The sequence below is a fragment of the Salarias fasciatus genome, chromosome 12, assembly GCF_902148845.1.
Source record: "Salarias fasciatus chromosome 12, fSalaFa1.1, whole genome shotgun sequence".
Classification (NCBI taxonomy): Eukaryota; Metazoa; Chordata; class Actinopteri; order Blenniiformes; family Blenniidae; genus Salarias; species Salarias fasciatus.
Window position 1 is genome coordinate 5,861,427 of NC_043756.1, and position 24,301 is coordinate 5,885,727.

General features: G+C 42.6%; 2 protein-coding genes across 3 annotated transcripts in view; both read right to left on the reverse strand.

Annotated features, from left to right (window-relative positions):
- The window catches only part of dock5 (dedicator of cytokinesis 5), a 36,868-nt gene extending 24,320 nt beyond the window's left edge, over positions 1 to 12,548 (reverse strand). The window contains exons 1-11 of one of the 2 annotated variants that reach the window (XM_030105628.1): positions 12,400 to 12,548; positions 5,014 to 5,097; positions 4,747 to 4,787; positions 4,609 to 4,664; positions 4,249 to 4,345; positions 3,927 to 4,075; positions 3,672 to 3,807; positions 3,419 to 3,576; positions 1,475 to 1,556; positions 824 to 953; positions 64 to 136 (exon numbers count right to left, since the gene is read on the reverse strand). In XM_030105628.1, coding sequence (XP_029961488.1) covers positions 64 to 136; positions 824 to 953; positions 1,475 to 1,556; positions 3,419 to 3,576; positions 3,672 to 3,807; positions 3,927 to 4,075; positions 4,249 to 4,345; positions 4,609 to 4,664; positions 4,747 to 4,787; positions 5,014 to 5,097; positions 12,400 to 12,442 — 1,049 coding nt within the window. In that variant the 5' untranslated portion in view covers positions 12,443 to 12,548. The remainder of the gene's footprint in view (positions 1 to 63; positions 137 to 823; positions 954 to 1,474; positions 1,557 to 3,418; positions 3,577 to 3,671; positions 3,808 to 3,926; positions 4,076 to 4,248; positions 4,346 to 4,608; positions 4,665 to 4,746; positions 4,788 to 5,013; positions 5,098 to 12,399) is intronic. The other variant, XM_030105630.1, reaches the window with a different exon arrangement.
- Positions 12,549 to 20,613: 8,065 nt separating this feature from the next.
- Positions 20,614 to 23,200, reverse strand: neflb (neurofilament light chain b). Its single transcript, XM_030105631.1, has 4 exons — positions 22,070 to 23,200; positions 21,752 to 21,876; positions 21,180 to 21,622; positions 20,614 to 21,080 (listed from the first exon to the last, which is right to left on the reverse strand). Exons 1-4 carry the CDS (start codon positions 23,138 to 23,140, stop codon positions 20,875 to 20,877), a joined length of 1,845 nt encoding a protein of 614 aa, XP_029961491.1. The 5' UTR covers positions 23,141 to 23,200; the 3' UTR covers positions 20,614 to 20,874.
- Positions 23,201 to 24,301: the final 1,101 nt, after the last annotated feature.

A 24,301-nucleotide genomic window follows, 5' to 3' on the forward strand; every position in this document is an offset into this window, starting at 1 on the left:
TGCCGTTACAAAACAAGGTTGAGCCGGTTAACAGTGGAAGTGTGACAGCATCAAAAGACTCACTGCTGAAAGGGGATGAAATGCTGCTTGTCCTCATCGTCGGTTTTGCCATGGGCGATATCTGTTATGTCCATCACTGCAACGACAAACACACTGGAAGTAGACTCAGAAATAAACTTATTTCACTCGGTGCAACGCAGCTTTAAGTTTGTACAGCAAACTACTGCATATTTAAATAGTTTTTAAAACTTATGTTTCCAATTATATCTGTAAAACGGCGCTTCCTACTCTTGCAGCTGAAGCTGAGCCAGGTGTTGGAGCTCACTCACCTGTTGCCTGACACAGCAGACAGCCAGCACGGTAAGCGGATTGAGGAAAATACCTCCACTCGTTCCACTCTGGTGTTTTTTTTTTTTTTTTTCTTTCCTCAAGTGTTTCCCTGACTGAAAATATAATGCAACTTCTGCGTTCAATGTTCTTTCTGACTCTGGTTTCAGTCCATTTGCTGGAGCCCATTTCTCATCAAATCCACTAATCATCTGGCCAAAAACAAAAAGACGGTTGCTAAACCAATTTCACCGACTCCCTTGCCAAGGTAGAGCGAAGGCATTTTCTAGGTCAGGAAGCAGGTGTTCCCATTTCGCTCCACACATGGATCCTTCATTTCTACACCTCAGTAAAGCCATTCATGCAGCCGTACCGTCAGGAAAGAATGGCTTTTTCTTTTACGTCAAATTGACTTTTTCCATTATTTAAACAAATATCAGTAGATGTGTGTGTGTGTGTGTGTGTGTGTGTGTGTGTGGGAGTGGGTGCTGCTTACCAGCCACACCGAAAGGTCTCCTCAGTCCGCCGGTTTGTTTCTTGCCCTCTTTGAGCTCCATGCTGCCCACTCTGATGATTTGGCACACCAGGAAGAGCCGCTGCCTCATCAAGTCGCTGCTGCTCAGGTCCTGAACAAACACAAACATGATTTTTTTCAAAGCATTTTTAGAGTAGAGGCGCTCCGCAGACACAAAAAGCAGGTCGCGGCACCTCTCGGCACCCTGTCATTACCTGGATTCACATGGCTGAAGCTGCACACCAGATGCCAAGCATTACAAGATAAAAGCAGGTGGTAAAAGCTTCCAACAAAATATCCCTTTTCGGCTTCTCATGTCCATGTTTCTACATATATTTTTTAAGTCAACAGTCGGCCTGACTTTTTTACAGTCCTGATCACTGATTTCTGGCGGCACACATGCAGGTTGACACAGAACTGCTGACTGCATCATTAACATAAACAGCGGTTTATGATAATCGCGATGCAAATGCATTCAAATTTCCGTGAATGTGAGCCATTCAGCGCAACTCTCAGAAAAATTAGGAGCGATCCACAAGCAAATTGTCTCCTTTGTCACAGACTTCGGGCGCTGTCTGGATTGTGTGAGTCCGCAGCAGAGGGAATACGGCCGGCGGGTTGGGATTCAGTTACCGTGAACAGTGCTGGCAGGTTGTTGAGTTTTTCAATTTCTTTAGGCATTCCTTTACTGTCCCAGCGCACCAGGAAGTTCTCACTGCATGAATTTAAATAAGAGTCACAGTTAGATAGTATATTATCTCAGGCATCAGGAAGAATTGAGAAATAAATGGAAAAAAAAAAAAAAAGAAAAAGAAAATGCATTACATTTCCTGTCTCAATCCATAAAATCACAACCTGAAAAAATGGGCATTTTTCACATATCTTGGTGGATGTAACAGAATATTTTCACTTTGTTAACATATTAAATGGATATTTTATGTATCTGTATTTTCTGTGAGAATTCTCTAAGTACCTTCTAATCCTCCGACTTTTAAAACTGGACGATTCTGAGTTCCAGAGAAAGGATCAAAGCAGCTGACAGGAGCAGTTTTCCACACCCCAAGACGCAGGAAATTATTAACTTAGGAGTGGACAAGTTACATCATTAAAAGCTGAACGTCAAGACTTGCTTTAACCATTTCAATTCTAAGTCTCTTCAAAAGCTCAAACTGGAATTTATAGCGTTTTGAATACAGTCCAGTGTTTTTTTAGGATACAACGGTAACACAAATATTTTTATTATTCTAATTTGTCAATTACACAAAGAAGTCTAATACCGAAAAAAAAAAAAAAAATATGCCCAAGACTGTCTCTCAAAACTTAAGAGAAAAATGATTTGTGAGAAAAAACATCCCCATGACCCCATCACTCTTCAACACTGTCGCATTTCCCCCGAAGCTGAATGTTGATTTGTGTCATTACTAAGGTATCCGCACTGTCATACATAGGATTACAACAAAAAATAGTTTTGTGAATATAAGCATACAAGTGTACTTCAGAATTATCTACAACCTGTATTTTAAACTTTTTTCAAACACATATCTGTACTTCTACTCCAGTAAATGAAGTGAGTACTTCAGCCAACTCTGTATTTTGGACACTAACATTACAGAAATCAATAGATGCCACCACTATCCCCTCGAATCCCCCTCCCTTCAGCTAGCTTATGACTGTGTGTGACTGAGGTATTCCCTTGACAACTACATGCTACCCAGGCTCTGCAGTGAGGCTGCCGGTTGCTCAAAATGCACATTTTTCTGTACATTCCTCGAATGTGAGACAGAAAACGCATTCCTCTTCAACAGATTTGTGCTTCTGAATTCATTTGGAGCCGGCAAAAAACAAGCAGTGGCTCCATATCTGGCCTAACTGGTTCTCTAAAAGCAGAACAAGCCATCATTAATGGTTTTAGTTACACCAGAAATGTTCCTGCTATTAAGTCTCACTGTGCGCTGGAAAAAAAAAAAAAGGTCTGTTGTTTTTAACTCCTGCTGCATCTGGGGGGTCAGATAACTGGTTCAGCGGCAGAACAGCACTTTAGGAGCCGGAGCTTATTGACTGTTTTTAGTTTTTGTACCTCCAACACTCATAAAAATGTAGTCGGCTCACCATTTCAATTTTAAAGGTTGTTTTAATCACTTCTATTATTGATGGCGGCACATTTTTTTTTTTTTTTTTTTTTTGCCAGGGAATAGAGATGTTAGTTTTCTAGACCAGCAAGCAGAGGAAGCTGCAGCTTAGCAACGCCTGAAACGAGTAGCCTTCCAGCATTAAGAATTAATTTAAAACAGCGGTGAAGCTGCTACATCAGAGCTGTGCAGAGTTAAGTGACAATAACACACAACCCCCAGCAATTATTATTATTATTATTCTTCATGGCCAATTGTGATTTCTAATTTTTCACTCCGTAATTTCTGCCTCGGCAATATTTGACAAGTGGCAGCTGTAATTGTAAACAGCAGCAAACACTGGTACTGCGGCCCAGACCAAAAGACCTACTGCATCAAAGTCTACAAAGATAAAGATTCAAATCTCTTAGATTTCACTGTTTAATTAGGAGGAATGGGACAAACCAACCTGATGAATTCGGACTGGTCGGGGTCATAGAGGGACATGAGCAGCTCTGAATCTTCTCCGACGTTACACACGAAGTTCTTCAGGTTCATGAGGAGACTGTAGGTGTGCACCGTGTTAAAGAGGGTCTGACGTCTCATTTCCAGGTTTTGTAGCCGCGTCTGCGGGAAAATGAAGAAAATTTGAAAGCTAAATGAATTAAAGTCACCAAACGCTGCCATGAAAACCTGTGTTTGTATCAGTTCTTCAGCCGTGCCTTCTCTTCCTGTATCCTGTCATCCACGCTGCGGGAGGCGGTTTCGTGAGCGCGGAATAGGCTGACCGTACTGGTCTGGTCTGGGTTCAGGGTGTTTCCGGCTTCATCTCGCACCACCAGGTCCAATCCCAGAATCCTGCGCGGCACAGACGATCGTGCAGCTTTAAATGGGTTCAAAAACTCAGAAAAAAGTTTACAACGGTGCTCGTCACAGAAGGAAAGTCACTGCAGTGCAAAAAGAAAAGGGATTCATACCGGTTTCCATAGTCAATCTTTGCTGTGACTTTCTTTTTGAGCTCCACAAGGTCATCCTTGGGCAGCGTTCCCGACACTATCTGAGATCGATATTCGATGAGGCTGTAGGCCATTTGCTGCACGCCCCTGAACAGCGCTGTCTTGTTCACCTGTCAGATAAACAAGTTTACGCCTTGTTATAAATAATACTTCTATCAGAGGAATGAACAGCGGTGCAACTTTTCAACAAAAAGAAGTGTCAAAGCGGTGACAAGGAGAGAAATACACAGAACTGACTGTACTCAAACAGAATGACACATAAGGGAGAGAAATCCACACGTACCACGTACAGCTTCTGCCATATCTGTGCCCATTCCCTCAGAGTTGCCCCGAGCTCCTGTACCAGGGGTAAATCTGCAGGAATAATTATTTCCTGCTGGCTACCAGCCACAAGAAGAGAAGAAAGAGACATTGAGAAAGTGTCTCGTCACTCACAGATCATGTCAAATCACTTGGTCACTGGGAATTTCTGTACATGACAAACGGCGTGACATCTCTCCTACACACTCAAGAAGAGCATTACTGAATATTCTCTTATGATAATTACACTGCTGTGTTAGTGCCAAATGACAAGACAGGGTAAGAGAACAAAATCAACGTGGTTTATCATCTAAATGATATGTTTACTGATGCGTGATCTTACCCTATTCCCTCTACGGTAGCCTCCTTCAAGTGGATGTAGGAAGCTGGGAAAATGCCCTAAAACACATTTAGATAGCATCAGTATGTATACATCCCAGGATTAGTTACTGGCTGATGAAGCACACCCGTTTCCCCTTACCTTCTGTGATTTCTTGCGCAGAGTGTAGCCCCGATACCAGCCTGGGGAGACGTAAATTACCCGGGAAAAATGTTACATCGAGGGAGATTTGGTCGACAAGATAGGGGTGATGTCGGGTGGACAGTGTGGCAGAGTCATTTACATTATTAAGCACAGCACATTAAGCGCAAGCTAGCTCAAGATCTCATTTAAGCTCCTGCGTCAGCTCGCTTCGGAGAAGGGAAGGAGGGATATGTCGGGGCCTGTTGTGTGCTCAGACTCACTCACCTTCCAATTTCTCAAGTATGTGCACCGTGTCGCCCACCTGAAGACACAGCTCCTGTTCGCCGCTGGGATCATAGTTGTAGATGGCTGGAGAGCGAAACAGGGGCGTCTCATTACACACGTGCAACACTTAGAAAATACAGTTAATGCTCGAAGAGAAAAGGGAAAAAAAAAGAAAGTTTCAGCTGACAGTTTGACTGACGAGTTTTGTTCCCTCTCAAGGTCCAGTGGATTAAGAAAAACCCCAAATCCCTTTTCAATCACTCATTGCACAGAGGAGCAAGTCTGCTTAAAAAAAAAAGTTATGGATCACAGCTTCACAATTTTCCCCTGAAAAGGGAAACCAATTCACTCTTCTTGTTACAGGAAGCTGGGGCTCTCGGCAAAGAGAATTTTGATCTTTTTCATTTATTCATCATCTTACTCCTATTTCTAAAAAGCATGCTGTGTGACTCTAACTACGTAAGCATTTTGACTACTTCTAATTGAATCGGATGCCTCGAGGCTGCGTTAATCATTCCAGTAAATGGACTTTTCTGGAGAGGGTGGCGCCGGTGCCAAAAATGAGGCCAGAGGGATGGAGAAAAGTTTCGGGTGAGCACATGTTTGATTTGGTATTTTTTTTTTAAGCTGGTCGCCCTGTTGGACACGATCTGAGCAGTAGTGGGTTGAGTGCCTTGCTCAGAGATCCATGCAATATGATGCAGTGGCATCAAATTCTCAACGTCTCTGAGGCCCTCGTAAAATTTTGACCTTTGGTCATTATTTTTCAGTTCAGGCTCAACTGCAAACACTGTGCGAACAGCAGTCCTATTTTAGCCACTTTCCTAGAAGTGGCTCCTTTCCTCTGCAGCTCTCCGTCGAGGATGCACCAAAGCTCAGCCATGCACCCAAACATACATCAACGCACGCCTAATCAGAGAGACGTTGCAAAAGAGAAAGCTTGGCACGCAGAGCCGCCGCAGAGGTCTTTGTCATGACTTGAGGGAGCTGCAATAGTGTGCAGCCGCTCATTCTCACAGTCAGATGGAGGAGCTATGAGCAGAGCTCTGCCCTGACTTGCATGGTGATAATGCTTGTTGCTGGAGGCCAGATTTCACAGCACGCTTCAACTGGCTCGGCTTATCGCACCTCAGTCTGAATACCAAAACTTGACAAATCGCTGAATGCGACTACCCTCCCTTGTCCGTGGCTTCTTCCATCAGTGATAGACATTTCAAGCTCTCTATAACATGCATTTGCACAGACAAACACGTCCACAGGAAGCAGCTTCCAGCCGGAGACGTTTCTGCAGAGCCCATGAGCTCACATATAGTGTTAGGCAAGATCCTCGTCGGCAACACAGGTTAATGTGAATGACGCCTTAGCGCGAGATCCCTCAGCAGGTCATCAAAAGAAAAACAAATACCAGTCTACCCGGGATCTGGAAACGCCGCAGTGTTACTGATGTTTTCTTTCTGTCTCGCTGAATGCACATCAAAATAATAATAAAAACACACGCACGAACGTCAGACATTTTTCAACTTAAAAAGGAAGCTATACACAGACTATAAATCGCCACAGAATGCTTATGTAGTCAGAACAATACCTAAAGAAACAACAACTCCCTCCAGTCATGCCGAGAGTGACAATAGTCCATTCAACAACTTGACACAGCGTTCAGGCCCGGCAACAGCGTGGCACCGTGCCAGCGGTGGCAACTCATTTGAGCGTGTTGTGATACTAGACTGTCTCAACTCCAAGCATCAGTCTGAGCCGTGGCAGCACAGCTCATGAAAGCAACCCGGAGACGCACTATATTCCTGTTTTACTTCAAATACGGCGCCCGTAGCTACTCCTGTAAAGTCCAATAAGGGTTCATTGACAAGGCTTCAAGCTAACGTGCATATTAATGTGAAATCAGGGAGAGCCTTATTCACTTTAAATGATTTACCGTGGAAGTGGATTAGCCGACAATTAAAGAAGACCACGGCTGAACAGTTTGAGGAACGGCTGGCAGCCCATCAAAGTTAACACAATGCAACAAGAATCTATTGTCCGCATCGCCGACTGGGCGTGAAGGCAAGACATACAGACAGTATTCCGCGTTATCGAAAAGAGAAAACACAAACAAACCAAGCAAGTGTGGAATTATGGGGAGGTGGGCACAAAAAAAAAAATTCAAAAATACACCATAAAATTATGCGAGATACAAATCTCTTGGTATTCAATCGATGAAGACACAATGGACCGGAGAAACAGGTCCACCAAATTTCAATCAGACAAACAGCATGAGAGATCTTCAATCTAACACATGAAAGAAATAAAATGATAAAGCAAGTCATGCTACAGAGAGCGATGTATCAAAGATAACAACCATCATTTGCACTTGAGCAGAGGAAATCCATTTTCAGATGTAACCATACAAAAATAAAATTAATCATGCCCTGAAAGGTTTGTATTTCACTTCAAATTGAAAGGACGGCAACTATTATATAAAACATTGTTTTCCTGCAGGAAGCTAGAATTCAATGATGCACAACATATTCTATTATAAGCCATCACCAGACCTGGGACAGGAACACTCAATATCTCTCCATAAAGCCATTTGGCAAAAGTAAGCGTATCAAAGTTTGTTTTGGAGCCGATTCTCCACAGGCAGCAGGCTTCAAACCCCGAAAGGCCTCAAAGAAAAACCCTTCTGCCTCCCGTCTACTGTCTAGACAGCTTCGACTGATCTGTACCTCTTAAAAATATGCCTCGGCTAATACGTCCTTATAGGTTATCCATAAATCAGGAAGCCAATTCTCAAGTTCAAAGCTGATAGTCTTTAAAAAAAAAAAAAGGATCAAATTAGGCCCGCGTGGGTTAATCTTTTAATTCTGGTTAAAAACTTTGCTGCAGCATTTTGCAGTGAGGAAATTACATCTATCTTATCTAATGCAGAGAGGGAGAAAAAAAAAAAAAAAAGCACAGATGCTTTTCTGCAGGATGTTAAAGACCTGGGGTAATTAATCCTATACGAAGCCTTAAAAGTCATAACTGACCAACCATCTGGTCAGTTCATCAAAACTGGGAACCAGGTCGACACTTATGTTCGAGCCTGCCGCTGCACACAGGTTTGATATTGCAAGATGAGCAAACAGGGAAGTAATAATAATGATCTATGGAGGATACAAATTCCCAAAATGGCTGATTTATTCTGGTGATACCAGTAAGTAACACCAGCAGAGAAAATAGATATAGATGGTTCATCATTGAACTTCCTGTTTATTGTAGAATACCAACAAGTGGCTGAGCACTTGAAACCTTTTCCATCTGGCCACAGTGAGCAGCATCATATGTCAATCGTTATGGCTCCGATGACTTTGAGACAGCTCCCTGAAGAAAACAAGGTGCGGGAATGAGAGGAGGAGGCATTGTTGCCTGAGGGCAACTATTAGGTAATACTGTTGTTAGATAGGACACTAATACAACATGTAAGCTTTAAAAGGATTACTGTGATGGAACAAATGTTCTAATTATAACTACCTCAATGAAAACTACGACACTAGAGTTTTTGTCCAACCTTTGAATGATTTATGTTACATTTTAGCTCAGTTCGAGACCTCATTAAGATGTTTAATTTCCTAAATAAAGAATACTTTAATTGAAAAAAAATTGTGAAGTGAATGTGCTTTCACTAAACTGCATGCAGGATATCTTTTAATTAGGAGTAAAACGCAGTGGAGAAACAGTGTTTCTTTTCATTCTTACCACTTTTGAATAGGCTTTTTGAAATCGTCCTGACCCTGATTTAGCTCCATTTTTACAGACCACCATCTGATTACTGCAGAAAGCCTCTGAAAAGGATCTAAACCACGCTGAAGCACAACCTGAAGATTTGATTTTCCATCTTCACACGCAGTCTTTGAAAACCTGTTGGAAACGTTGCACACAAGGGACCACAGTCACCAGGACTGTGTCTGAAGGGTCAAAGACTTGCTATAACTTTAACATAAAAGCCAAACGTCATCAGTACAACTTGGATCTTTAGTGGGTGAAGCATGAAGGACCAAACGACTAAAGCATCAGAAAGACCCAGAAGATTACCACACAAATCTCACTTTTTTTCCCCCACGTGCCAAAAAGTGCAGCGCATCATGCGAGTGCCTTACCGAGAACACTTGGGAACATTTTCCTGGTTGCACGCCAATGAGCAACTTCCATTCAGGTGAATAAAGTGTCCTCGAGTAGAAACCAGACGAGCTCACTGGTGATATCATATAATGATTTCAATTAACAAAATACCGCTGGTTTAAAGTATTTTTCTCTTTCTTTCTGATTTGCAGTAGATTGGATGCATTAGGTTGACTGCTGCCTCTCACAGTTTCAGATTAGACTGAAATTCTGAAAGGTTTTATTGCCATACTTTGGCAGCAAATCAGACAGCACCCCTAAAAAAAGGTACGTGTCGTGGGGACGTCTTAAAAAAACTCCATTTCGATGTGTTTGGCGCAGGGTTACTGACCTTTTCAACCTGAGAGAGCTTCTTCAAGGGGACAGACTGATCTGTAATAATCTTCCTGAATAGTTACAGTTTCACAATATTGTTTCTACTGATCACCACTTTAAAAACACAACCTGCTGCTACTCACAAGGTCCCTGCTCGCGGCCAGGTGCCCATGGGCAACACGTTCGCTGCTAGTATTTATTTCTCTTCCACCTCATACTAAAGACATTTGCAATTTGTATTTATCAGTTTTTTATGTTTTCTGAAACGCTGCTATTGTGTGTGTGTGCATCACAGCTGTAGTAAATAGTTGTGCACAGGGCAGCATGACTCCCAGTCCATATCCTCCTGGGACTTGACAGTTTTATAGGTGAGAAATGCCAAACCTTTGTGAAAAACACAGAAATGATGCATTTTCACCTGGAACGTTGTCGTGCAGATGAGGCCTGAAATACTCTTTCCAACACATTGGGTGCACGGAAGTAAATGCTCGGTGACATTTACACCACTTGAAGAGCACGTAACTCTTTAGTGCACGTGGAGAGCAGATATGAGCCTTCAGAGCCCAGGTTGGACTGCCTGCTTCTCTGGACAAAACAGCTCTGCATCAATTTAAGACCGCCAGCGAGAGGATGAAGGAAATTAGCACTTAAATTTGTTTGGTAAATGAAGCTGGTTTAAGAGGTCTGAGCAGCATGAAGCATGACATGATGTGAATTAAATATGTTTTGAGAGAGAATCTGAAATAAACTGCAGTAAAAAGTGGCAGCATTTTTCTTGAGATGACAACTTTCCAAATACTGGATTTAAATAAGATCATAAGATGTTACTGAGCTTTCAGTATCTTCTTGTATACAGTGTATAAACTCCTTCAGACGTGACATGACTATGAACTGGCTTCTGAAATAAAGAAAAGCTGAGCGGCATCTAAACAGCCTCATGACAGCCAATCACACTGCATTCACAACATACAGCCATTTATAATGTGTGAGGCATTCCCGGTAGATTTGTATAGACTGGGTGTGTTATGTTAGCTGCAGCTAATATGGCCTCAAGCAACATGTCTCAAGCTGGGTTGAAGAGCATTTTAACTTCCAAACTTCACTCCCAAGATTTTTTACTTTGCAGACTTGAACTACCGGTCGACTCCGACTTGTGACCTCACCCGAGGTTATCTGTGAGCCCTGCGGATCAGCACACACCTTATCTCTCCCCAATTCAACGCTTCAATGGACCTCAAGCGCAGTATTTCTCTTAAAGATACAACAAGAAAATGCTACTATATTTCTTCATTACAATGGTTTCACTAATTTAGACACTTCAAACTGCATACGTTTGCATCTCAGTTTACATAATGAAACTAATCACGATCACAAAAAAAAAACAACTTAAATCTCTTGTTTTATCTGGAAAAGTAGCTGCCTGTATTACAGCCCAGTCAGGGTTAACTAATCGGATTAAAAATGTAAGCCCGTGTACAAGGTCCGATGGCATTTTAAGGATTAAGTGTAGCGTTAGTGACTCCTGCGCTGCTGTTTTTGAGGAAAATGGCAGGAGAATGGCAGTCCACACAATCAGGCAGAGCAACAGTTTAGAAAGCCACACTGGGATTTAGAAGGATTAACATAGAAAATTTATCAAGATCAACGAAAGCAGAAGGAATGAAAAATTATATATATATATATATATATATATATATATATATATATATATATGTATATATATATATATATATATATATATATATATATATATATATATGAAACACAGTGAAGCAAAGAGGGGACAGGATTGTGCTGCCGAGGACTACACTCTCCCCTGAAATCCTGAAATCAAAGGTGTTTTCACCCAGTGTTTTCAGGCACAACAGCAGTTTATTTAGAAACCCAGATAACGTCAAAGAAAGGATCCATGGAAGAGCGGAGGTATTTCAGTCCTGTGCTCAGATTCATATGTCGTCACAGGAAAGCTGTACACTAGATGTATTTACGATCCCCACATGGGGCTTTTCACACACAACTCATCTCCACTGTACACCATTAAACACTGTCTGGTTACGTGCCTGTAGCTTTAAGTAAAGTTTTAATAGTCAGTCAGATCAGATCAGCAACCAATAACCAGCCAAGCTGCACTGGTTATAAAGTCATTACTGTGAACCTGACTGGGGTTTCGCTTCCTTCTTCTACTTTTGTTCTTCCAACAACTGTTGACTTACCTTGAGGGTGTGGAGGGCTACCTGATAGCATGAACATGAATGAACAGTTAGATTACCAGCACACACACACACACACACACACAGGTCAAAGAGCCACACCTTACTGCAGTTGGCATATAGACTTCTGGGGAATACAGGTTTACCTTCACAGTCCTGGTTAATTGGACTGATACCGAAAACTTGAAAGTACAAATAGTCTTTCCAGCTTTTCCTGAATTCATGCCAGTTGGATTCTCTTATCTCAGCGTCTGACAGTCCAGGCACACTGAGGTGCCTCCCATGTGTGACTGCGGAGTCCTTGAGGGGGACTGCGGAGGACCTTTCACAAAAAATGAGGATTCATTTGACTTCACTTTAACTTCCACAAGTTAGCCCAGAGAGATTAAGCCCAGGAATGACTGGTATGCCCATTCAACTTTCTTTTTTCGCCTCTTCGCTGGATATCATGGATCAAGTCGTTTCTCATCAGAACCAAATGGGATTAAATAAGTTGATATGTAGAGGTGTGAGAATTTCTTTTTCTTATTTTTAATGAGAAGCAAAAACACTTGAAAGCAAGGCAGGGGGACAGTGTTAACACCAGGCATGTAGCAACAGCAACAATAAATTGTGTGGTGCCAAACTTGAGGGAGTGCTTTCTGTTAGTTAGTTGTTGCTGAGAGTTCGCTCGGAAAAGCACGCGTAGTTAAAACTCAACACTTACCAACTCCGTACTTCTCTTTCTTAGTGGGAATCCAGCGGGTCATAGTGGGAGGGAGGGTGGAAGCGGTCCGGGTGAATAAATAAAAAATATATACACTTGCTAAAGGCGGACGGGCGGCGCGACTCCTGCTCGTCCCGAAGACTACAGTTCCGCCATCATGCCTTGTAAACGGGGAGGGGAGAGCAACACGCCTGGGAGAGAGAGAGAGAGAGAGAGAGAGAGAGAGAGAGAGAGAGAGAGAGAGAGAGAGAGAGAGCACGAGAGAGAGAGAGAGAGAGAGAGAGAGAGAGAGAGAGAGAGAGAGAGAGAGAGAGAGAGAGTGAGAGAGAAGCACGGACTTTCCAGACGGGCCCCTGAACGCACCGCAGACGCTCCCCGCGGCGCTCCTCCATTCATCAGGAGTTTGTCTTCAGGAAAAGGTCCGAGAACACCGAGACAGTCGATACCCATAACACTTTCTCATAAATCCTCAGATGAGCTCAAAATTGAATTGAGGGAAATCATAGCGAGACTCAACTATCTCTCATTTTGCTTCAAGGACTCCCAGATAGCGTCGGCACTTCAGGTTTAGGAGGCGCAGTTTGACAATCTGGAGGAGAATAATTAATTGAAGCCAGAGTTATAAATCACTGATGTGTCATAAATAAATGATTACCGGGTTATTGTTTTTAATTCAAAATAAGATTGGACTACAAGCTACTGTGCTGACTGGCTTAACCCTTAATAGGAAGTACTTTATATCCCTAGGCTATTTATTTTTTTAATGTTTTTCAGTTTTAAATTTAATACCGTTAACACCCTCATCCATCTTCTGTACTGTTTTATTCGAAGGCTTATTCTGATCTCAGATGACTGTGGGCAAAGGCAGACTACACCCTGGACAGGTCAACAGTCCATCACAGGGCAAACAGAGGGGCAGATAAATATTCTCACCTGTAACCTTTTAACCTCAAACATGTGTGCTTTTAAATGGAAACCCACACAGTAATTGAAAAAAAAAACAAGCAACCAAGCTCAATAGACGGCCTGAATTGACCAGTGACAATTCTACTGTGAGGCAAGGGTTATTATAATACTAACATTTAGTTACAACATTATACATTAACAAATAGTTGCTCAAGACTGATTGGTTGATTGATTGATATGCCTTAATGTCACAGTGGATAATCTTCAGTGTTGTCAGGAGCAGTTGCATGAAAACTGTGAAAGCCCAAGTAAGACAATATAGAAAGAATAGTGCAACACAGAATATAAAAGTGCATATTGAAAAACAGTGTAAGTCCAGATCTAAGAATAGTGAACTGTGCAAAGGGAAATACACACATACATACATACATACATACATACATACATACATACATACATACATACATACATACATACATACATACATACAAATAAATAAGTCTATCTATATATTACAAAAGGGATTTTGTATGTTTTTGGTCTGCGTTGTAACAAGAGTATGAATATCCCCAGTTTGAGTTTGGATTTTGGCAGCATTATTGTGGAGTTTGCATGTTCTGCAATCTGTTGGCAATCTGGTGGTGCGTTTGTGGATTTTTTTTTTTTTTTTCATTTTACTCCAATTATCATATAGTCTAAAATACCTGCACCTATATAAACCTATATATATGAACATTAAAATCTGTGATTGTCTCTGTGTTTGCCCTGTGATAGACTGGCATCCAGGACACATCCTGCCTTTGCCAGTTGTCAGCTGGGATTGGCTCCAGCTCCTCAGGCTTGAAGCTGGCACTGGATTTCTATGAAAACATGAACATTCCTTCTGCCACATCCTATACACAATTGTGGAGTGTCCAACTATTTACTATCCTATTTGCAAAAAAGGAAAGTTAGCTGACAAGGATGCATTGAGTATATTTTGACATATTGTCACTTAGAGTATATGATGAAATACTGTATCAGAAGGGCAACACACATCAGTGTTTGTTATTTTGAGAACAGTAATAACCATCAACTGGCATCATATTACAAATCCAAGAATTCCTGCACAAGCAGCACATAATGACTGTCAATAATTTCACATTGTCTGTTTCAGTTTCACAAGCACAAATGCAGAAGTCACCGAGAAAAATCCACCAGATTAAAGAGTTGCAAAAGAAATTATTTAGTTTTTTTTAATCAAGCCAGACAGTTTTGAGAGGCATTTTTAAAACATGTTGTGCAATGTCAGAATCAGTGTTATTGTCCAATATGCAATACAAATTCAACAATCCACCCCTACAAATGACAACAAAGACTGAAACATTAAGAATCCAAGTACACACTTATGTGAAAACTGCTCTATCTTTATAATTGCAACACACAAGACAGGCTATCAGAATAACAGAAACCCAAAAGAAACTTATAAAAGTAGACGTAGATTGCAGTCCACCTTAAAAGCACTCCAAACTCAAACATGAAAAATTAACATTCAGCCAGACTGAAACAATCTCAAGCAAAGCTGAACATTTCTGCCTTTGAAAGGACAAAAAGTAAGAGAACAATTGCGCCACTGGATCATAGAGAAACATAAAAGTTTGCCTTTTGGAACGGCTGCTGACTGAACATGCCTATAAACAATTTATATAGCAAGACAAAACTGGCAGCAACATAAACACAGCAAAGTCAAATGCAATCAAGTCTATGGAGAAGTAAAGTGTTGTCTTGTAAACAATACCTTAATGCAGTTGACTAAATATTGAATGGATGTACACAGAGAAGATTGTTCACCGTACAAACATACAAACGCCTCTCTGTACAGGAAGGATATGTTTATATGAAGCTCACAGACACGCCGGTTCCCTCCCTTGCCTACCCTGCCCAGTGGAGTAATTTACAGCTGTTGGCTCTCAGATCTGGTGGCCCACTTAGCCTTTTGTTCTTTTGACCATCATGTGTGTTTATTTTTTTTTTTTTTTCACTGCCACCCATCAGCCAAATGGTGCTGTCAATAACATTCAGCCTTCCAATGCTTTTGGGTGTCCTCTCTGAGAGAGCCCTGTTCATTACTCCCCCCCTCCCTCGTATTCTGATGCAGATGCCTTTAAACACAGCTTGTAGTGAATTACTTTGAACACAACACAGCCTGATTGGATGTTGTTGTTGAATTTTGTTATTTTTGCAAAGCACAGAGCTATTGAACAAATTACAAATTAATAATTAATGATTATTGAATGCTACAAATTGGCGTTGTTTGAAGCTGGCAAAAACAGTAATCACTTGGACCAGAAATTATTCCTGCTTTTTGGGGTTATTTTTCGATTTGCCACATTCTATACTACAGCAGTCTCACGGAAGCAGAAACCTGTGTATTTTTATCTTTTCAGGCTCAGAAATGCATTTCCTTTTGGCTGTATGTTTGACAAATTTTGCACAGCTAAAGAACTTAGATACAGTGACTAAGCCGCCCTGGATGTCGAGGAGTAGAGGCCCATTTTTTGCAGCTATATGTGGGATTTCCAAGGTTATGACTTGAGCTGTTACACATGATTATTTTGACCCATTTGCGGCTGAGCTGTAGGTGGTTGCAAGGCCTTTAGATTCATTGTAGGAGTCCTGCATATGTGTTCATGCCCTTTTCACTTTTCATTTACCTCTGCGCCTGTTCAAAAACAAAGGAAAAGAAAAAAAAAAACTCTATTATTCATCCATTCAAGGTAAAGAGTTGTTTTGGTCTTTCAAAAATTTGAAGAAAAAAAAAAAAAACAAAAAAACTAAAAACAATTAAACCTGCAAAAAGGAATGCAATATTGCCATCACCTGACTGATTCGTGCTATTGCATACAATAGGCTGACATATCCTGACAAAACCTCAACGTTAATTCACATTTTATTGTGCTCTGGTATTCTGAACATCTTCATGTCACGTTTATGTAACTGTGTTTTAATGTTGGGAGAAAAAAATAATTTAATTTAGAGAGCGGTGTGTGTGTGTGTGTGTGTGTGTGTGTGTGTGTGCGTGTGTGTGTGTGCGCGCGCGCGCGCGCGTGACAGCTTGACAGGCAGAGTTGAACTTCGGAGTTCACCTGAAGTTGAATAGCTCCACAAGCAATAGGAGTCGACAGGCTGAGTCTTCACAAGAAATCCCCTCAGCTCGTCGCTGCTAATTTAGATCAGGTTGCGTTAGGTCTCCAAAACCTCAGAGTAAAAGTCCCTGACGACGTGTAACATTTCAATAATCAGGCTCTGTAAAAAGAAAACAAAAAAAAGCATCTATATTTCAGCGGGGCACAGATGCGTGAGGTAAATGGAAACAGGTGCACATATGGACAGCACAGCTCCAGCAGCTGGGACGTTAAAGAGGGTTTGCTCTCACTTTCTGCATGAGAGTGACAAAGTGGTCCTGGCGAGTGTGCGCCGCACTTACTGTGGATTTTTCAAAAAGCAGACATGGAGGTACTGTTTTCCTCCTAATACGGGGATATACTGTCTGTTTACTTTGCCTCGGGCCTTCTCAATGTGTCTCCGAACAGATGAATGAACAGTGAGAATGATGGACAGTTGAAATAATAATAAATATGCTCCCCATCTGCTGTCCACCTTCCACCGAATTTGATTAGTTCTTGTAGGCCTATATGCTTCAATGAGTGCCCTTGTGTGTGTGTGTGTGTGTGTGTGTGTGTGTGTGTGTTTTACTATTATGGGACGCACAAAGATGAAGCACATTGAGCATCCATATGTATGAAATGTACCATATAAATAAAGCTTGACCTGACTTGACTCGCGCTGAGTGGCTGACATTACTAAACCCAGTGAACTGTGAGGATGATATGAGGAGCGACAATGCTTCAGAGACTTCTGAGTGGGAGGGAGTTGTAGGGGATCTAAACGCATATTTATTTAACTCCTATTGAAGGGCTCTGTGTGTGTGAGACATGAGCAGACCAAAGGCCTAATGGATTTGTAGGTCCAGTGCCAGAATTGCATGATGCTGGAGGCAGGCTGGACCTGAACAGCCACCTGGCCGCCCGGCTGCAGCATCAACACTGCTTTCAGAGGAGGTCAGTTCACTGTATGTGCTCAAGGTCTTCACGTTATACCGCAGAGGTGACTTGCAATTAACTTTAGCTGCGGGAAGACGCCTCCGAACCTTCACGATTTTGCAGCATTTGTGTGTTTCTTGCTTTTTGCTGCATTGTGTCATTCCCTACCTGTTTGTCGCCACAGCTGCTTTGCTTAATATGCAGGCTTATGAGCAGTATCGAAGGATCGTAACTGCAGGCTAATCAGGAGAAATACAGACATCGCTGAAATCAATAAATAGCGTTAATAGGTGCGATCATATAATCTGAGTTTGCAGGTAAGTCAGCTTGAGTACATTTATTTCCACACTTCTAATATCTCATTTCCAGGTTGCGTGCCTTGAGGCTCCCCATTTGTCTCCATCTGACTCAGTGAAGCGCTCTTTGTATCACCGGAGTGGGTACATGAGGCCATCCAAAAACGGAATATAGGCTGTATGCGCTCCAGGAGAGGCAAGTGTCTATTTTTAGAATATGAGTCTAACTTCTTTAAATGAAATAGTCCCTGTCTGGTGTCTTCCAGACCAGTGTGGAGGCTTTTTCGACGGAGGCTTTTAATTAGGCGGTTCGCTCGGATCAGCAGAGGGAGCTACAACTCTTATCAAGATCTCCTTTTCTTTGTGGAGACAAAGTGTGGCTGTGTGACTTCCCAAAAGGCAGACTTCACTGCAGTGTGACCACAGTCACTGTCTGGCCAAGAGCCCGGGAGGACTGCGTACTCCCGCCCACCGTTTACAAACCATAATCAGACTCACAAGCGCGCCATTCAAGGTGAAATCATATCCTTTCTAAAGAAAAGACAGCAGTAACTCTTTTGAGCAGTATATCTCTAAAGAACCATATTTTTCAATCACTGTTATTGATTGGATATGCAGTTTCCCAACAGTCCAGAGGAATGCTGTAATGGAGAACTAATTTTCTTTTCTAGTAAAGAGTGCTTCGCTGTTTATGGAATAGATCTCAAACTTATCACAAAATGTCTTAAAATATTAAATGGACCTGAAGAATATAAAAGTTAAACACATTTTTATGTTTGAAAAACATAATGAAATCTGTCATATCTATTCTGCAGTAACTCCACAATGCCAAGTCATTCACCATTTTAACTTGTACAGTCCAAGAAAACTGGTTGTCTTCTGTGTCTCCACCTGTACCGTCACGCCTTTATTTTTCATGAAAGAGTTTCAAGTCTGGGAGGTCTTAGTACCATCGACGGGCCTCCCTCTGCTCTGATATATGCCCAGAAGAAAGAGGGAGTCATAAGATTTATACACCGCTCCATTCATAGCCCAAATGTGACGGATGAAACGGCCTAGAATTCAATATCTGAGCGATGAAATGCGAAAGAACGGCGCAGCCAGTCTTTGATATGCTATTGGGAATCTGAGCTACAGAAACACACAGACGCAGAGCCGTGCAGATCTCCCCGGTTGTGCACAGGACAAGTGGGAGAGCACCTGAACGGCCCACTGGTGGTTTTACCGTATTGCGAGGCGCTTCATAGCAGCTTACGCATTCTGTCTGCAGGACGGTTTCCCTTTTAAAAATCCTGCCAGGAGTGCTCTTTTTAATCCCGTATGAAAGTGTTAAATGCATCGCTATCTCTTTGCATGTTGAAAGGTGTGGGTACAGCAAAGCCAATTTCTTTGCAAAGTAGAATTTCTAACAATTAAACTGAGTGCTCCTTTGGACTGGCTCTACTGTAGCGGCTGAGAGGAATAGGAGAAGATAATGTGGTCTCGCTGAGGGCGGGGTGAGCCCAGGACAAAGGAGGGACGGAGAGGGAGTGGAGAGGAAGAGGAGTGCATACAGTTTGGGGCATCGCCTTTATCTTTCTACATGCAGGATTGGGTTGAAGATTTGCCACGTGTTGTAAAAGTACAATTATGTGCTCATGTTAAAATTATAAGACGATTCAGCATTTCAAAGCATTCTTCAGGTACATCAAACACAAGCTCACTCATCTCTCTCTCTGCTTTTAAATCAGAGGGAAAATTGTGTGCGTGTGTGTGTGTGTGTGTGTGTGTTTGAGGTGCACTTAAGTGATAGGAATTGCATCTCTGCAGATGCCTAAAGGGAGCCCCTGGTTCCTCCACCTCTTTGCTGGATAGAAAGCAGTCTGTCCTCTGTCAAGGTTTAGTGCAGTGAGATATTTCTCTTCTCATCTTTTCTCCCCTCCTCAGTTCATCCTCTTCCCCCCCCCATCCCTCCCTCGCCACCCCCTCTCTCCCTCTCCCTAATGAAATAATGAAATTGCTCTCTCATCTCTTCTCTTCTCCCTCTTGTTCTGCGTGAGTTGACACTTGGCCAGATTCTTTGGCGCAGCAGTCTAGCTGAGTCATAAAGGTTTCAGTCTGCCCAGATTTATGGACAGTGATGTGGATGAGGGTGAGGCAGCAGGAAAAACTCTGGTGTCAGCTCACTGATCACACAGAGACATATCAGGACAGAAATGACCCGCTGACTTGAAAAAAAAAAAAAAACACAAAACGCGACTGTAATGCAGCTCTTAGACACTACACTTTACTTTTATCCAGTCAGTTAAACGCTGATTTTTAAGTCTTGTCTTATTGAAAATGTAAAATCTACAAAATATGTGGAGCTATGAGATTTCACTTGTATTGACTTGTTTTTCTTTTTTTTTTAACTGACATGTTTTTGTTTGCTGAAAAAGACTCAAAACAGTGGAGACTTGCTGACCAGCTATTTGTCTGCCGCGTCTGGTGTGGACTGGATTTATCAGAGTGGAGAGGACCCAGGGCCATTTGGCTCCTGCTAATGTACTCTTAACATTAACCTACATTAACATTCTCGTCAGAAATCAGCATTTTCCTTTAAAGCGCTGAATTAAAGTGAAGCTCCAGGGTAATTAGCAAGTAAAAATCTCCACTCTTGTTTGTGAAAGTGAGTCACACCACTTGGACATTGAATGTAATCTTGTTTGCCTGCGTCCCTTTGTGCTGAATGATATCTTTTTTGACATTTCATTGCTACTGCTTGTTTTTTATGAGATGAATGAAACGCCTGAAGCGAGCTCTGGGTTGACAAGGCTTCAAGGCTTTATTGGAGTTCAATGCAGCACATCATGGACTTAAAGCACTCAGTGAGATCTTGAAGTAAGGCATTTCAATCGGGGTATTGCACATATAGTTGCATAAGCAGATTTTTGTGACAGTAAAGCACCGGAATACAAGTCTTCACGAAGCAGAATTTCTCCTCCTGACATGTTCTGTATTCATCTTTAGATTTTTACATAGTTTGATTTCTTTGCTGTTACAGTGTGTATTCATGCTTTCAGTCACTCAAGGTGATCATACAGAGGCTAGGTTCAAAAGCACTTTGGAATTCAAGAATGTTTCCTTTGTTTTGAATGAGACGTCTCAGCTTAGAGCACCGGAGGGTTCGGAACAGTAACTAGGCTCACAGGTGTATTTCAAAACGGCTACATTTACACTTTTTTATCGGTGGTTTTCCCATTTTTCTCCTCGGGTTGCGCCTCCTCTTCTTTCTCAGTGTCTTCCTCCTTCTTCTCACCCTCTTCATCATCACCTTCTTCTTCTTCTTCTTTTTGCTCCCCAGCATCTTCCTCATCTTGAGTTTGGCTCTCCTCTCCTTCCTCCCCCTCATCTTCTTTTTCTCCTTCTTCTGCCTCACCTTCTTCATCATCAACAGTATGGGAGGAGGGATAAAAGTTAGAATTAGTTCGTGGATCAACATGCTCATTTAATAGTTAGACAAACGTAATGCACCAACCTTCTTCGTCAGCTTCTTCTTCTCCCTCTTCTTCTTTGTCTTCCTCTTTTTCTACCTCTCCCTCTCCCTCTTCCTCTCCATCCTCTCCCTGCTCCTCCTCTTCCTCTCCCTCCTCATCCTCTTTCTCATCTCCCTCTGCTTCCTCTTCTCCCCCCTTCTCTTCCTCTTCCTCCTGCTCTTCCTCCTCTCCTCCCTCCTCTTCCTCTTCAGGAGGGCAGGCCTCTGCCTGCTGTGCTTGACTTGCGGATACGGTCTCCTCTGTGGAGAGCGATGAAGTGTACAAGCGGGAGCTCAGCGGATACGGAACCGCAGAGCTCAACAGAGACTGCGAGGACGCCTGACTTCTTCCGTAGGATGGAGCGGCGTACATGGACTGGGAGTACACAGAGACAGATCCCGGTCCTGTAGCGCTCAAACGATTCTCCTCCCCTTCAAGAAGCTTCCTAAAAGAGCAAGAAATGAATGAGATGGTAAATTTCCACATGATGGTGGGAATCAAATTAAACTTACAACTTTTATAACCTAGTCTGAAAAACACTGTAAGACAGACTGTGGGATTTTTTTTTTTTCACCTGTATGCCGCAATTTCAATGTCCAGAGCCATTTTCACATTCAAGAGGTCTTGATAGTCTTTCAGGTATCGAGCCATGTCATTTTTGTTTGCCCTTAACTCATCCTCCAGTTGGCTTATTGTATCCTGTATGAAGAGGAACGTTAGTGATGCGTTATGGACTGGACTGGAAGACATTAATCACTTAAGTTTTTGCAGTATTGAAAGCACAAAAGAAATCTGTCAGACTACTTTCAATTACCAAGAGATGCATAAAGACACTTCAAACCATCATTTTACTGAAAGTACACTTAAGTAATTGTATATTTGTCTTTCTCACCTGCAGTGCAGATATCTCTGCACTCTGTTTCTCCTCTATGTCCTGCAGCTGGTTTTCCAGAGCTTGGTTCATCTCACGGCAGGAGTCAATCTCCAGCGTTCTGGCTTTGAGCAGCCGACGATATTCTCCAGCTTCATCTTTGGCACTGCGTGCGCTCTCTGTGTTTCGGGCGCTGGCCACTGTCACCACATTCATCTTGTCGCAGAACCATTCTTCGGCTGACTGAAGGTTGCGATGTGCCAGCTTCTCATACTGAGCTCGAATGTCACGGAGGGCGGCGGAGAGGTCCGGCTTGGCGACTTCCATTTCCACTGACACCTCTGCGCTGTATTGGATTTGGGCTTGAAGCTCAGCAATTTCACTCTCACAGAGGCGCTTCAGGAAGGCCAGCTCATCCAGCAGGTTCCCCACTCTTTTCTCAAGCTCGGCCCGCCCCATCGCAGCTTCGTCTGCTCCCTTCCTGGCATCCATGAGCCTGCCCTCTGCTTCCTCTCTGCCAAGGATTTCGTCTTCATAGCGGTTTTGCAGATTCTTCAGCACGTCCTCCATCTCACTACGGTGGTCCTCGGCTGCCTGCTTTTCATGGCGGGCCTCTTCGACAGCAGCCTGGAGCTGGCGGATCTCGTGCTCGTACAGGGCCCGGAGGTTGGATGGCTGCGTCTGCCTCTGCCTGAGGAGCAGGAGTTCCGTCTCCAGCAGCTTGTTCTGCTGCTCCAGCTCATGGACTCTCTCGATGAAGCTTGCGAAGCGGTCATTCAGGTCTTGCAGCTCCGCCTTCTCCTGGGTCCTTATCGCCTTAAACTCAGAACTAACTTGAGCTGCTTGGTCAAGGCGGAGCTCGGTGGCCACTGCAGGCACTGGGGCAGCGAGGACGGTGGAGTAGCTGGAGGAAGCTCGGGTGTAGGTTGGGTAGTTTCTGCGTGAAGATGCATAGGAAGTAAATGGAGCAGACTGGGTGGAGTAAGCGGACCTCGATCCGATTCCTCCACCTGCTCCATATCCTGTGCTGCGCACAACTACCCTCCTCTTGTAAGACGAAGGAAAATAAGGGTCAAAGCCGGAGGAAGCCATGACTTGAGAGACGGGCTGCTCGATACCTGGAAATGGAGCTGGGTTTACTGCACAGTGAATCTGCATTACCCCGGCTTTTATAGAGCCAGTAATGACTGTGACGTCAGCTTTTTTTTGCAGGGATGCTGACAGAAAGAATTGATAATGGTGCCAGCCAGCCAGTCTCAGCCAAGGGAAGGGTGGGGTGAGGTTGGGTATGGGTGGGTGGAGGAGGCGGGGATAAGCAACGATGAAGCAACAAGGGACTGCAACAGACAGGGTCACTGAGGACAAAAACAGTATCCTGTTACTCTAAAACTGCATAATTTCTTACAGATTTCCTTCCAAAGACACACAAACCCACACAAACTGCACAGAAGGGTGAAATAAAAGCCATTTGGGGGTGGGGGTGGGGGGACACTGCTTGACAACATCTGTCTTGTTTTCAGCTGTTTTACAATTAACAAAAGTATAATTTGGATCAAATCATCACACTGTAGAAAAGAAAGAGGGTTATCTGGGGATAAAACAATCAGGAAATTGGCTGAAGATTAAACAAATTGAAGTGATAAGAAAAAGAGATCTCCATCTCTGAGAAAATGTTTTACATGAATATAGATAAAAGTTTGCCCTCTAGTGGCTGTCTGTTCATTATGCTGAACCCAAATTATTACATGCTGATATCAACTAAATCACAGATGAAGATATAAAAAAACATGTTTTCTTATACTTTATTCAGTGACTTAATCATAATATCTTGGAGGCTAAGACAGAAAATCTTTAATTTATTGTTACGTGGTTGAATCTAGAGGAGGAAATGCTGAGCAAAGCCGGAGGGTAAAATGAGCCTCTTCAGTTTCCTTGGTCAAGAAAAAGAAATGAAGACACAGAGGTTGACATTGTAGAATACATCTTGGTTTCAAAAGCTTTGTGAGAGTACATAACACACACTTTACAAACCAAGACTATGCCTCAACAAATTGTAGAAATTTAATTAGCCATACAGCTTCTATAGAATTAGGGTCATTATTTGTCCTTACATGTATGTTTTTGGACTGTGGGGAGCTCTTACAAGGCAAATATGCAAACTTCACATAGAAAAGTCCAGACAGTATTTGAACCCGTGACCTTCTCACCTCTCAGATGTAACCACTGTTCCACAATGTGCAGTGTCACCATGAC

Bases quoted from the DNA above. Each gene is read 5' to 3' on its own strand.
- neflb (XM_030105631.1), bottom strand. From the start codon at position 23,140: ATGGCTTCCTCCGGCTTTGACCCTTATTTTCCTTCGTCTTACAAGAGG. The intron at 21,623-21,751 runs GTGAAAAAAAAA...TTGCTCTTTTAG, and splicing joins ATTGAAATTGCGGCATACAG to GAAGCTTCTTGAAGGGGAGG. The intron at 21,081-21,179 runs GTTGGTGCATTA...ATGATGAAGAAG, and splicing joins AGAAGAAGCTGACGAAGAAG to GTGAGGCAGAAGAAGGAGAA.